The sequence below is a fragment of the Aotus nancymaae genome, unplaced genomic scaffold (genome assembly GCF_030222135.1).
Source record: "Aotus nancymaae isolate 86718 unplaced genomic scaffold, 86718_ANA_hifiasm-v0.15.2.pri h1tg000092l, whole genome shotgun sequence".
Taxonomy (NCBI): Eukaryota; Metazoa; Chordata; class Mammalia; order Primates; family Aotidae; genus Aotus; species Aotus nancymaae.
In genome coordinates, this window is record NW_026988507.1 from 8,027,758 (window position 1) to 8,043,355 (window position 15,598).

At 36.3% G+C, this 15,598-nt stretch overlaps 1 protein-coding gene across 4 annotated transcripts in view; it reads left to right on the forward strand.

Annotated features, from left to right (window-relative positions):
* Window positions 1–15,598, forward strand: part of GXYLT1 (glucoside xylosyltransferase 1) — a 56,077-nt gene that overhangs the window by 21,219 nt on the left and 19,260 nt on the right. For all 4 annotated transcript variants that reach the window (XR_001109476.3, XR_001109477.3, XM_012465632.3 and 1 more), the window contains 3 exons: window positions 3,956–4,127; window positions 7,632–7,757; window positions 11,402–11,653. Coding sequence is in view for 2 of the 4 variants with exons in the window: in XM_012465632.3 (XP_012321055.1) it covers window positions 3,956–4,127; window positions 7,632–7,757; window positions 11,402–11,653 (550 nt within the window). In the remaining 2 variants the exon portion in view is untranslated. The remainder of the gene's footprint in view (window positions 1–3,955; window positions 4,128–7,631; window positions 7,758–11,401; window positions 11,654–15,598) is intronic.

Here is a 15,598-nt window from a genome sequence, read left to right on the forward strand (position 1 = left end):
TATAATGTTTGGGGGAAATACTTTGTTAATACGTAGTTTTAGCATCCGTTGATTATTTTTGTCCAAATTATCTGTTACAGTGGTGATTGCAAAAATAGTGAGTTTTATAATTCTCTCATTTTTCTATGTTTATTAGTTGATATTCATCTTTAAAAAAAAGAAGAGTTCCCTCTCCTTACCCCTTTATTTAGTGTCATTTTTTTGACTGGTGGGTTCACTTTTTATTTATTTATTTACTTTGAAACAGAGCCTCGCTCTGTTGCCCAGACTGGAGTGCAGTGGCACAGTCCTAGCTCACTGCAACCTCCACTTCTTGGGTTCACGCAATTCTCCTGCCTCAGCCTCCCAAGTAGCTGGGATCACAGATGTATGCTACCACACCTGGTTAATTATTGTACTTTTAGTAGAGACGGGGTTTCACTGTGTTAACCAGCCTGATCTCAAACTCTTGACCTCCAATAACTCACCCTCGGCCTCCCAATGTGCTGGGATTATAGGTGTGAGCCACCATGCCTGGCCAGTGTTCACTTTGTAAATTTAATACGTCATCATTCATTACTGTCATATTTTTCATACTCAGGTTATGCCAAGTTTAACCATGGGAGCTTTCAGATATTATCTCTGAATCATCTGAAGAATTTCTTCTAATTGTATATCTGTAGAAAAATAGTTTTGACTTTAAAATCTCCTTTTCTATTACATTTCTTTAAATCCACACGGACTTTTCTCTTGTTCATACTGTGATCAAAAGAAAGATTTTTGTAGACTTGGCAAGATTCCGCCATTCAACTGAGGCCAACATTAGTTGAATGGCTGCTTTCCTATGACTACTTAGAAGGTTTTAGTTATCAGTGCCTATCATGTATTGGCTTACTTTAGATTTTTTCCACTTGCAATTGATTTTCCTGTCTTTCGGGTCTAGGGGTAGGGTGATGGTCAGAGGCATCTTTTAACTGTGTTTTTTTATGATCTGTTGAGGACTTGAGCCTGAACTGTATATAATTCTCTCACTAAAATGGATACCAAACAGAAAAACAAATGTGATGTGGTTGATAATACTTCTGTAGAAACTGTTGCAACAATCCTTGCTAAAATACCTCGGAGGAGTTCCTGGGACCGATTTTTAGAGGGATTTTTTTCCTTGAGAAACATTTAGGTATATTATCATTTAAGACATCGCCCAGCACCCAGGGTGGAGTGCAGTGTGACATGATCACAGCTCACTGCAACCTCAAACTCCTGGACTCAAGCAACCTTCCTGCCTTAGCCTTCTGAGTAGCTAGGAGTACAGGCGCATACACCACACCCAGCTAGTTTTTTTGTGTGTGTGATTACTGGGTCTCTATGTTACCCAGGCAGATCTCAAACTCCTGGCCTCAAGCTGTTCCTCTCACCTTGGCCTCCCAAAGTACTGGAATTACAGGTGGGAGCCACCACACCCAGCCCTGAGGCTAATTTTTCTTAAGGTTTAATATACTACTTGTCTGTATGTAGCTGATGTTGTACAGAACAGCATATGATTATTATGCCTTACTTTTAAAATCTTCTCTTGGCCTTTGACTTTGGGGCAAGATCTAGTTATGGGCCAATAAAGCAATCTGAGCCCATTATAGATTATTAAAACATGCTGCTATAAAGAAGGCCTTTATACCACATGAGAAGTAGGATCTGGAGGTAGTCACTGGAAAGATGAGGTAATTTAGAATTCTCTAAAAATTGTCGTGTCTTGATTGCCTAGTTTTTAACTTGTGTCATTGTGGCTTCCACTGTTTTTTTCGCCCATACTGGAGGACAGTGGCAAGATCTCTGCTCACTGCAATCTCCATCTCCCAGGCTCAAGCGATTCTCCGGCCTCAGCCTCTTGAGTAATTGGGCCGACAGGCTTGCACCACTACGCCTGGCTAATTTTTGCATTTGTAGTAGAGTCGGGGTTTCACCATATTGGTCAGACTAGTCTTGAACTCCTGACCTAGTGATCGGCCTGCCTCAGCCTCCCAAAGTGCTGGGATTACAGGCATGAGCCACCGTGCCCGGCTCAGCTTCCACTGTTTCTGAGATGAACTGGATTCATCTCCCCTTGTTATAAACATAGAAAACATAGATAGTCTCCCCTCCACTGAGACTTTAAGTCTCCCACTATCACTAGTTTCAGTGTTATGAACTGATGGGCTCAACACAAAAGAGAGCAAGGGATAGAGAGTGCAAACAAGGGAAGAGACATTGCTTCTTCCTAAATACTGTCAATGGAAAAGAATAGAGAGCTTTAAAAAGATCCAAGCTGGCCAGGTGCACTGGCTCCTGCTTGTAATCCCAGCACTTTGGGAAGCTGAGGTGGGAGGATCCCTTGAGGTCAGGAGTTGCCAGCCTAGGCAACATAGTGAGGCCCCATCTCTACCAAAAATAAAAAAAATTAGCTGGACATTGTGGTGCACATCTTTGGTCCCAGCTACTTGGGAGGCTGAGGTGGGAAGATGGCTTGAGCCTGGGAGGTTGAGGCTGCAATGAGCTGACTGAGCCACTGCGTTCCAGCGTGGGTGATAGAGTAAGACTCTGTCTCTAAAAAGAAAAAAAAAAGGTAAAAAGACCAAAGCTTATGCTAACACCAGATGTGTGAAAGAAGTGGCACAGCAGAAACAAGAGGTATTAAGGTGACTCAAGCCTATTGATAGACACTGTCGCGCTGTGTTAGAAGTAGATTCTAAAGACATACTAGTGTTCGATTAGCATGTTTTAGACCATCTTAGAAGTGTTTACATCTTGCTGAATATTTGGTAAATGGGACTGAATGTGTATTATTAATATGAAGGAAATTCGTTCTTGTAATCACCATGGTTTAAGATTGGGTATAATACTGAAATATTTATTAATAAAATTATGACTGGATTTGCTTCACAGTGAACTGTTGGTTGGTGAGAGGTGGTGTGGGGAGAGGTTTCAGATGAAGTAAGAATATGTTTAAGGGTTTTTTTTAAAAATAACAAAGTTTAAAAAAAAATCAAAAGACCTTCAAATAAGTCTTTCTCCATGGGTTCCTTGAGAGAATTAAGCCCTAATTTTCTAGGGCATCCAATGTGAGTAATGAATTAATTTATCTGCTGGCAGCTACAATGGTGCTAGTTATGTATTCCTGGGAGAATTGAGAAAGTAGTCATTTTTTGTGTGTTCTGTAGTTCTTAAGGAAGAAAATTGGTGAGAAGAGCTGGTTGTGAATGTAGAAATATATGATTGATTCAACATTCTAAAAATGTTTTGTAATTTGACGTTTGTTTGCCCTTATTTTTTAAATAAATAAATAATTTTTTTGAGACAAGGTCTTGCTCTGTCTAGAGTAAAGTGGCACAATTACAGTTCACTGCAGCTTCTATCTTCTGGGCTCAAAATATCCTCCCATGTCAGCCTCCTGAGTAGCTGGGACTGCAGGTCCATGCCACCCTCCTGGCTAATTTTTATATTTTTTGTAGGGATAGGATCTCAGTATATTGCCTAGCTAGCCTGGTCTTGAACTCCTGGGCTGAAGTGACCCTTATTCCTTGGCCTCCGAAAGTGCTGGGATTACAGACGTGAGCCACCACACTTGGCCTAGTTTGTTTTATAAATAAAAATTTTGAACTTCAGTTTTCCTCCCTCCCTCCCTCCTTCCCTTTCTTTCCCTTTCCTCTCCCTTCCCTTTTCCTTCCTTCTCCCTTCCTTCTCTTTCCGTTCTTTCTTTCCTCTCTGTCTTTCACAGGGTCTGACTCTGTTGCCCAGGCTGGAGTGTAATGATGCAGTCATAGCTCACTGCAGCCTTGAACTCTTGGTTTGAAGTGATCCTCCTGCCTTAGCTTCCTGAGTAGCTGGGACTGCAGGCATGAGTCACCACATCTGCCCTTGAACTTCACTTTTTGAACATGGTGAAAGTATCATGTTGTAAACATATACTAAAACTGTTGGAAAATGTGGTTTTCTTTCCTATTAGGTATAATCTGAAAATACAGCCTGTTGAGAAAATGCATCTAGCTGTAGTTGCCTGTGGTGAAAGACTGGAAGAAACTATGACCATGTTGAAGTCAGCTATCATTTTCAGCATCAAACCTCTTCAATTCCATATTTTTGCTGAAGATCAGCTACATCACAGCTTTAAAGGCAGAGTAAGTATTTGAGACGAAGTCAAGGTTGTAGAATTGAATATTTAATAATATACTCTAATAGAATGTTGTTGTATTAGTCTGTTATCACACTGCTACGAAGAACTACCTGAGACTTTGTAATTTATAAAGAAAAGAGGTTTAATTGACTCAGTTCAGCATCGCTGGAGACGCCTCAGGAAACTTACAATCATGGGGAAAGGCAAAGGGGGAAGTAAGGTGTGTCTTACATGGCAGCAGAAAAGAGAAAGAGAGAGAGAGAGAGAGAAAGAGAAAGGAAGTACCACACTTTTAAACCGTCATATCTTGTAGGAACTGATGGTTATCACGAGAACAGCATGGGGGAAACCGCCCTCATGATCAAGTCATCTCCCACCAGGTCCCTCCCTCCACATGTGGGAATTTCAGTTTGAGATGAGAATTGAGTGGCAATACAGAGCCCAATCGTATCAGTTGTTGTATTCCTTCATTGTACAAAAATATTCTGTAACATTGCCCTTCTAAAGTGGAGAGTGCTCCTTGAACCACTTCCATCTGAGTCCAGATCTAAGGTGAAAGAGGAAGGTTCATTTTTGAATAGCAGTGGGCTACTTAAAAGTAAGTTCTTTGTCAAGCATGGAGGTTTTGTTTTAGTGACTGTAGTTCCAGGATGTTTTGACTAAGAAGTCCTATGATTTATTTTTGTCCATATCCTTTCCTTTGGAGTGCCTTAATCAGAGCCTACATAAAGGTTTTAATCTGGTTTTGAGAGGAGGGAATTCTTGATTAATAAGATGGTGGGAAATAACTTCTGGATCTGATAAGAAAATTACTTGTTTTGGTTTTGTATTAGTTCAGATCAGTTTGGCAGCAGTGGCAGAAAACCCCAAGTAACAGTGGCTTAAACAAGATTGAAGTTTATTTCTCTCTCACATAAAAGTAGGTAGTTTGGATTATATGGCAATTCGTTATCTTCAGGTACTCAGGCTTCGTCTGACTGTGGCTGAGCCCTTTTCATGAGGCTTCTGCTTCATGGTCCACAGTAGCTACTCAGACTCCAGCCATGGCACCTATATTCTGTTCAACATGAGGAGAGGGAGTGAAGAAGGGCAATCTCCTCCTTCTCTTAAGGGTACTTTTTAGAAGTCATTGTGACATTTCTGCCAATATCCCATTGGTCTGAATTTAGTCATATAACCATACCTAGCTGTTAGTGAGAGTGGAATATACACTCTTTAATCAGGTTAGCCTTGTAACTTCCTCAACAACAAGAAAATTCATGTGAATTTTCTTTTTCTTATATGTTCTTCTGCCTGTATCTGTTCTCTTCTTATTGTATAATAATAATACTTATTATATAGTAATATATAGTAATAATACTTACTATATAGTAATAAGATGAGAACAGATACAGGCAGAAGAACATGTAAGAAAAAGAAAAGCCACCTGAAATCTCACTACCTTGCATTCTGAAATGGTGGTAAAGGTGATACTAATGATCATTCATTTATATTTTCTCTCTCCTCCCTCTCTATCATCTGTTTACATCTATCTCCATTAAATTAAGCTTTCAAACTCATTTGGATTTTTATGCTTGGTCTAACTATGTTAAAAATATATTTGATGTTTTTTCAGGTTAATTTAGTTCATTGTGCATATTGAGTGCAAAAATACTAATTAGGAGCTCAGATCTTTTAGTTTTCTGCCAAAAACAATTATACCTTTTAGTTTGGCGGAAAAGCTATAAAAGTTTTCTTACCTCTTAAGTGGTATATGGAAGTATACCTTTTTACTTACTGTTTAAAAATATTTCTAGTATCGGCTGGGCGCGGTGGCTCATGCCTGTAATCCCAGAACTTGGGAGAGTGAGGCAGGTGGATTACCTGAGTTCAGGAGTTTGAGACCAGCCTGGCCTGGCCAACATGGTGAAATCCCTTCTCAAAAAAAAAAAAAAAAAAAAAAAAAAAAAAAAAATATATATATATATATATATATATATATATTTCTAGTATCTATATTTTTGTCAGATAATTTTGTGATCTTGATCTCTTTATCTGGATTGTTTTCTAAAATATTGAGGAATTAATCTTGTCTTAGTGGTTAAGAGAGTAACAACCTTCTGCCAGTTATGGAAATCTTTGAAAATATAGTTAAAAAAGTAAAACATTTATTGCATTATCTTAGTTGCAGCCTCTGTGTTGTGTTTACACCTGACTGAATTATAGCTTGTGTAACATATGCTATATTTTTAAATTTAGTTTTTCTTTGCTATAATAATCACTGAGAATGTTGGGTTTTGCCTTTGATGAAAGAATATCAAATACTTTATGGAACATGCTTTTAGTACATAAAACAAGACTATTATATGTTAAATGAAAAATGACTAAAATTTTATTTTGAAGTTGGTATTGAAAGGCTCTATAAGTGGTTAATAAGTGGGGCAGGGAAATAACAGTGCTAGTATTTTAAAATAATTAGTCGATAGCTGGATGTGGTGGCATGCACCTATAGTCCCAGCTACTTGGGAGGCTGAGGTGGGAGGATCACCCGAGCCTGGGAGGTCAAGACTACAGTGAGCCATAATCATGTTACTGCACTTCAGCCTAGCCTGGGTAACAGAGTGAGATCCTGTCTCTAAATAAATAAATAAATAAAATAAAAAGTAAAATAAATAAAATAAAATAATTAACAGAGACACCAAAGCAGAGTGTTGGAAGTAAAGGTATTCCCTTAAACTATGTTGGAAGATGTTAATGTTTTAAAATTGACTTAAACACAATCATAATTCAAAAGCGATTGTATTCAGCCTGTATGAAAACTACTTTGTTTTCCCCCCATAGATTGTTTCTTAATGCTTTTTAGGAAATGTGAATCAGTAATTCTTTTGAAATAAGAATGAGAGATAATACTTAAACTGAATTTGAAATAGTTCAGTATCTTGAAATGCATTTAGGGTACTGAAGTGTAAACATGTTCATTGTAATTTTCAGATATAATTTGCTTTTTGCAGTATTTTTTTTAAAATTGGCATTGGCTATGTATCAGAATATTTTATTATCAGAAATATTCAGGCATACTAAAATTATGCATTGATGGACAAATATTTTTTAACCAGTTTCATATTTGGTCTCACTTTGAATGTAAGCATCTGTCATACCATATATATAGTGGTGATAAAATTAGTGCTTAATTTTTCTGATTTTAACTTGTTAATGGGTTAAGAGAATCTACACATTAGATAAAGTTGAGGAAGACACACTTGCAAGGGTCTTTCACTTTTCTGATGGGAGTCAGACCTTGATAACTTTCATTATGCCTCAGATCTTAATGGTGAAGTCTTTCTGGCATCTTACTTTGATTTTTAGAGTTTAAATGGAAACAAATACAGTGGTGGAAGAATCTTTGTCTTAACTTTACAGCATAAAATGTATACTATCTTAATTTTTAGCTCTTCTGTTTTATAGTCTGTTGTTTTATGATTTTAGAAAATTCAGAGTGAAGCTAATCTTTTTTTTTTAATTGTTTTAGCTTGACAGCTGGTCATTTCTACAAACATTTAATTATACATTATACCCTATAACCTTTCCAAGTGAGAATGCAGCAGAATGGAAAAAACTCTTTAAACCATGTGCTTCGCAGAGATTGTTCTTGCCGGTAAGCTTTTTCCCCCAGTGTCCTTTTTTTTTTTTTTAAATTGAAACTTACTGCCGATGAAGGTGGCCGAGAAAAACAAACAAAAAAAAGAAACTTACTTTTACACAGATGAGTCTCTGAAGGGTTACATGTAAATCCGATTTAAAAATTAATAAATAGAAATCAATATTTGTACTACTTTCCCTTTGAACATGAAAAAATATTCATATGGAACAAGTAAAATAAAAACGCTGTTAAGAATGAAAAATTTTTAGTAATTTCTGTTGAGATACCAGTTTAATGTATTCAGTTGCTGTGAACTCTTATCTGTAAAAAGGAATAGAGGTTGCCAGGTCTTAATGGAGCCAGGTCTGTTGCCAGCAGAAATGCAGTGGTGTTATCATGTTCAACTTGTAGACTGCATTTAGAGTTTGAGAAATGAGGGAGAGTGCATCATTAAATAGCAATTTGTGTCTTATACCAAGCCAATTTATCTTTTGTAACTGATACTTAAACAGAAACAAATTTAATACATGTGAACTCAAAGGGAAAATGGGAACTATTTATTCAGTGGGGTTGTTCTTTGGTAGTGTTCTGTGGTGACAAACCTTGATTTTTTTTTTCTTTTTTATATACAAATGTTCTGAAGCAAGGTTACCTCTTTCATTTTGATTTGATTTTACCCAGTTTTAAAATTCACAGTAGTTGTGTAGACCACTATGATATTTAGATACTTACGGTTTTGCAGCTTAAACACATAAAGAATATTTATGGTAGAAATACTGAATTTAAGAAGCACACAAGTTTCTGGAAAGTATATAAATTATAGGGAAGAGCCTTCAGTTACTTCTTATTGCTAAGTGGATTAAGGCAATTCCTAGTTTATTAAGAATATAGTTTATTGAATCCAGGATATCTATAAGATTAAGTTATAATTCTGATAAGCAAGTCTGCCTAACTAGTATCTTTGTGCTCTGCCTTAAAAAGTTGGACACTAGGATCTTTCTCTTCTCTTCCATTGTAAAAAGCACACAAATAAGGGATTAAGATTGGTTTAAAAAAAAATTAAGAAGTTTTAGATATTTCATGTAGGTTTTATAAGTTTTTGAAATAAGTTTTATATTGAATGATTGCAATGTCACAGTCAATTAATTACTATGTGAGTGCCTATTTTTTGTCAGTCAGCTATACTCAAGTGCTGGGTATATAGGAATCAATAGAACAAACATGTTTCCTGTTTTCATAGAGCTTCTTGTCTGATGGGGGAGACAGACATTAAATAATCACACCAATACATTGAAAAAACAGTAAGAGATGAAAGAAAGATGTGAGGTTATGGCCATTTCTCTGCCATTTTGTTATGGCACTTTATTAACACTTGACACCATAGCACTTTGTTAACACGTTATTAACAAGTTTAATTGTTGATGTTGTTATATGCCAGATCATTTAATGATGTAAAACTAGTTAAATACCTAAATGCAATTTTAAGTACAAGAAATACTTGAAACCTGTCAAATTGACCTCATACTTTGCTGTTACTTCTACATCTTTTTAACCAGATTTAAGTAAATTGGTGCTTTATTTTTTTGTGGTGATAAACTTTTTTGCTGAGTTTCTCTTACTTTGAAATAAATGCATGAAAAGAACTAATGTAAACTGTCCAGTGCCTTCTTCACCCAAAAGGAATCAGAACTATACATAGGTGATTATTATTTAACTATATGTCTGATTTCCAGTTGGCAGTGGCTCCCAGCATTGAACTTGGAGCTTTATGCAGCTTCTTCCTAGTCTGCTAAGAATATAGTAATCTATAAACAGATATGACACAGATGTAGAATGTTGCTATTAAAAACAATTCTCCACTACCCCTCAAAAAAGAGAGACAGACACACAGATTCTGCCTCCCCCTGCCCACACCTTTTTTTTTTTTTTTTTTTGAGATAGAATCTTGCTCTGTTGTCTAGCCTGGAGTGTACTGGCGCTATCTCAACTCACTGCAACTTCTGCCTCCTGAGCTAAAGAGATTCTTCTGTCTCAGTCTCCCAAATAGCTGGGATTACAGGAATGCGCCACCATGCCTAGCTAATTTTTGTGTTTTTAGTAGAGACGGGGTTTTGCCATATTGGCCAGGCTGGTCTTGAATTCCTGACCTCCGGTGATGCGCCCACCTCAGCCTACCAGTGCTGGGATTACAGGCATGAGCCACCTTGCCTGGTCACAGATTCCCTTTTAATTGAGGCCTTTGACCAAGTAAACCTTCTCTACTCAGGCCTTGCAGTCAGTCATTTTTTTCCCCAGCCTGATATTAAATCAGCTGATAGTGATCTAAGGGAAGAATGAGGTGATTTCAGCCTAGTAGCTGCCCATTAAGGTGATGGCTTTAGTTGCAGGAGGAAGTAAGAGCTTTGAAAAGTAGCAGAACTAGGATCAAGCTCCTATTACATTCTTAACTCAAAAGGTTTAGATTCACCTATTCATTGAATCTTACTAACAGACCAGGATAGGCAGTAAATTTAAATCTGTAGGAGTCAGAATCTAAAGTTAATGTGTAAGGCAGAAATAAAAAATTATCCTTGGTTGGGCACGGTGACTCGTGCCTGTAATCCTAGCACTTGGGGAGGCCAAGGCAGATGGATCACGTGATGTCAGATGTTCAAGACCAGCTTGGCCAACATGATGAAACCCTATCTCTATTAAAAATACAAAAAATCGGCCAGGTGTGGTGGTGCATGCCTGTAATCCCAGTTACTCAGGAGGCTGAGGCAGGAGACTAGCTTGAACCCAGGAAGTGGAGGTTGCTGTGAGCTGAGGTCGCGCCATTGCACTCCAGCCTGGGTAACAAGAGCGAAACTCCGTCTCAAAAAAAAAAAAAAGATCGCACTACTGCACTCCAGTGTGGGTGACAGAATGAGATTCTCTCTCTCTCTCTCTCTCTCTCTCTCTCTCTCTCTGTCTCTGTCTCATAGACACACACACACACACACACACACACACACACACACACACACACACAAAATTATCCTTAAAAATCCCAAGGGAAGGCGCATGTTCATTTAACATCTCTTAGAAAGTGCAACATAGCCAGTCTAAGTCAAGCCTTTACCCTTGGTAGGAGGTGCACATTCACTTTGATTCATTGGGAGACAGTAAGCATAGAAATAAAAGCATGGACTTTGAATTGAATCTGGATTGCCTGGGTTCCAGTTTGGCTCTACCTCTTACTAGTTGAAACTGAAATGATGTAAAGGTGTCAGTGTTATAAGGCAAGGGGAATAAGATCAGAAGATCTTTATTTGTATTGGTTTATTTCTGTATTTATCTCAGGAAATTGGGATTAAAGATATGTTTACCTAAGTTAATGTTATTGTCTGTTATGAAAACCGTTTCCTTCCTGATCTCTGAAGATATTGGTAGCATTCTCTCAATTTTTATAATTGAGTATTTTGTTTTGGTTTATTTTTATATCTTCTCTAAAAGTTAATATGAAGGTTAGCATAGTGTCTTTTATACACTATTGTTAAAAATGACAGATTTAGGAAAGATTACGTTAAAATAATATCAATTAGTTTATCTCTTAGGTGTATCGTATACCATTAGAGGTGATTTTATGTTTCTTTTTGAAATAGAATTATAGTTAATTATTCAAATATCTCTCCTTGTAGTTAATCCTGAAAGAAGTTGACTCACTGTTGTATGTCGACACTGATATCGTTTTTTTACGACCAGTTGATGATATTTGGTCTTTCCTAAAGAAATTTAATTCTACACAAATTGCTGCAATGGCACCAGAACATGAGGAACCTCGAATAGGATGGTATAATCGCTTTGCTAGGCATCCATACTATGGAAAAACTGGAGTAAATTCTGGAGTTATGTTGATGAACATGACTCGAATGAGAAGAAAATATTTCAAGGTAAGTCACTAATACAGGTAGTTGTTAGCATTTCTCTAAAAGCCTTCTAAATTGTTTGCTTTTCAATATAGTTTTACTAAAAACTAGATTGAACTATAAAGAATTTTTCTACTAATCTACAATAATCTAGAAGATTAGAAGAATCTAGATATCTAGATTTATCTGGAAGTGTGTTCATATTACTCTGTTTACAGAGCATTACAATAGGTCAAACCAGATGGTGTTACAATGAAGTAAAATAACAATGTACTAAGTAGTGAACATCATCTCTCTAGATTGCCGTTCCAGGAAGCAGATTGTTATTTCGTACTTATATAGCCATGGAATGCATCGAATCTAAATTATGATACACCTTAAGGACAACATGGAGTTGCAGTTAAAAGCATAGACTCTGCAGCCTGTTTGGTCTTACCTGTGAAATGGAAATGATAGCACTACCAATGTCATGGGACTTTTGCGAGGAGGAAATGAGTTAGAACAGTGGCTGACACATAGTAAATGTTGGCTATTATGGTGTTATTGGAAGTTAACTTAAAAAATTCCTGCATGTTTTCAGTCTTTCAGATTGTGAGGTCAGTAGAAAAGTCAGACTATTTAAATTCTGAGTGTGCATTTAGATTACATCAGTATGTACTACCGTTTACCAGTTTCATGTAGATTAATCGTATATCTAAATTGCAAGTCACTATAGTTTTCTGGCTCTGGAGTCAAACTGGCTTTCTTTGTAGCTTTGCCTCCTGTGCACTACTTTACTAGTCACTTAGTTAACTTTCAAGTTTAAGTTCTCTCAGCTGAATAAGAGAGATAATAAACAGACTTAACTAAGTTAATTTAAAAGAGATCTGTTGAAAATTCTTACTAGATCGTGGCATGTAGTAAGCAATAAAATGTTAGCTAAAAACAGTGACTTCTGAGCACTCACTCACTGTAGGCTTTCCCTCTAGGGGTATAGACTTACTGTTTATTCCTTTATGTCTCATTAGGTCTAAATTAAACATTAAGGGATATCATGTCTTTTATGATATGAGTATATGTGTACATTTGTAGATACATATTTTTGTCATGTATTTTTCATATGGTATCTAGTGGAATGGAATTTATTTCTTCTTTCTATATGTCTGATTTAAGTCTTTGCTTCATTTTGAGCTGTTTCCTCTAACCTTTGGTATAAGTAGCAATACTGCTGTAGCCATTACCATGTGCCAACACTTCAGTCTTAGAAGTCTGACAGCTATTACCTGTCACTCTTCTATTCTGTTGATCTGGTAAACCTAGTTTTCTTTTTAGCCTTCCCTATTCTGAACCTTTTTAAAATTCTGATTTAAATTTAGTTTGTCTTCCACAGCTGGTTGCATTAGTGAGCCCAGTGTTAGGAAATCTCTGCTCTTGTTTAACAGAGAACATCTCGCTTTGGTTGCTAAGTTTGTCATTATATCTTGAATTTTAAAATTTCATGTACTGTAAAGTTTTGCTATATGTGCTGTAAAGTTTTGCTATATAAAACTAGTATAGTAACATGATTGTTATTTTCTGATTGTTAGATGATGCACAGTGATATTATACCAGAAGATGGTGCTGTAAGATTATCTGCAAAGAAATAATGTAACTTCTCAATAACTGCATTTGAAATTAGTAGAAGTTTAATGTTGCAAAGAACTATACAGATAACACCAGTTGATTAAAACTTAAAAAAAAATACAGCTATATATTTCAAATCCATTATTTTAAAAATTATTTTATTCTTCTTTCACTTTTTTGTAGAGAATGATCTCTACAAAAAAAGAGTTGCCCAGGCTGGTCTTGAACTCCTGGCTTCAAGTGATCCTCCCACTTCAACCCCTCACAGTGTTGGGTTTATAGTTGTGAGTCACTGCACTTGGGCCAGATCTACTGTCTTTTACTTCCCTGTTATTTAACTGTCATTCATAAATACTTTCATAGTTTATCCCTTTCCCTTTTCCTTTTGTTTCTGTGACATGTTCCAAGTCATCTAGAGATGTAGTTATGGGGGTTGGAATAATTTCTAAACTTGCAAACTTTTTTTTTCTTCCACACATTAATGACTTTATGAAAAAAATATGAAACAATTGATTGTACATTAATTCAGCAGGTATAATTTACTTCATATCTACTATTTCTGTTTTACAAACAGGAACATACTCAGATTTGCTTTGCTTTCAAATATTGTTATTATACTTAGGATTGTCGAGATGGTCCCACAAAACTTATAGATTTTTAAATTCCTTTTCTCATATATTTTCATTTTTCTTGATTGTTCTCTTTATAGCAAACATAGTCTTGGTTTTTCCTACCAATTCTACAGTTAGCACAGGTCTTACATTTTAGAAATTTAGCAAGATGACTGAGTTACTTACAATTGCTTTCCAAACTGTTTTATACAGATGCACGACTGTTGCTTCATGGTTCTTAACCTATGCAACGCCACAATAAAAACTTAGGAAAAGATCATAGTTTAAGTTATTTATTTGCTTTGCTGTCACCTGGTTCTTACCACTCATGGCTGTTCAGCTCCAACCTGATGTATTATAGTTAGGTATATTAAAAAGTTAAAATAGGGCTGCGTGTGGTGGCTTGAGCCTGTAATTCTAGGACTTTGGGAGGCCGAGGCATGTGGATCATATGAGATCAGGAGTGCGAGACCAGCCTGGCCAACATGGTGAAACCCCATCTCTACTAAAAATAGAAAAAAGTAGCTGTGCATGGTGGTACACACCTGTATTCCCACCTACTTGGGAGGTTGAGGAAGAATTGCTTGAACCAGGGAGGTGGAGGTTGCAGTGAGCTGAGATCATGCCACTGCACTCCAGCTTGAGTGACAGAGTGACAGTGTGAGTGAGTCTTGTCTCAAGGAAAAAATAAATTAAGATATTGAACATTCTCTTAAAAAATCATATAATTTTTAATAATCTCATATTTGTTAAACAATGAGTAACATTGGTTAAGTCATTATTTTGTATTTTGCATTATCATATTTGCAGTGTTGAATCCCTATTAGGGTATTTATTTTCTTTCCTAAAAAAAGTATTACAGTATTTCTTAACTTTTTCCTATTTATTAGAGAAAAACCGAAGAGTATAAATTAGACATCGTGGGATCTTTTCCTTGTTTGTTTACTCTCTGCCCTTTTTGTCCTATATATTTGTAAAGTCTTTTTTTGTTTGCTTGCTGCACCTACTGAGGGCAGGATATGTCTTTGTAAAGCTTTATATTTATTTTAGCATGGTGCGTGACATAAAGTAGCAACTTGATAGATAATTATTAGCAAAGGACAGTCAGATGAAGGTTTTAAAAACTAGGCCATTAGTGAATTATTGAAAAATATTTTGTATGAAGTAGATACAGTGTTTTTACATATTTGTAAGATGTATGTGATAGAGGACTTTTCTTGTGTTAGTACATAACTTATGAGAACAGAATAATAATGAACATCTTGCCAAAGGGGTTGAACTTTTTAAAGTGAAGTAACTTTAGGAGTTGATGAGTTCCTAGTTTCTAGCATTGTTGGAGCATAATTTGAATAATCTTCAATTTTATATGTATGTATGGGACAGGCTGATAATGACAGTCCGTTCATTTTCAAAAGTATGCTTAATTTAAAAAATGAAACTAACTGATCTTAATTTTAACACACATGTATTTGGTCATAGATTTGCTAAAATTTGTAAAATTAGAACTATGGTTTTCTAAGTAAATGTTATGAAACTAAATTATGCTTATAAAGATTCAAAAAATTCATTGTATGTAGAGTAAAAAGGCAGGTCTCCCCTTGACATACATATCTCTGTACAGTTTCATGCGTCCACCCATAGTGACACTATAAACTTTGCTATGTATTCTTTGGACCTTTTAAAAGGTGTATTTTGAGGCTGGGTGCAGTGACTCGTGCCTGTAACGCCAGCACTTTTGGAGGCCAGCCTGGCTAAT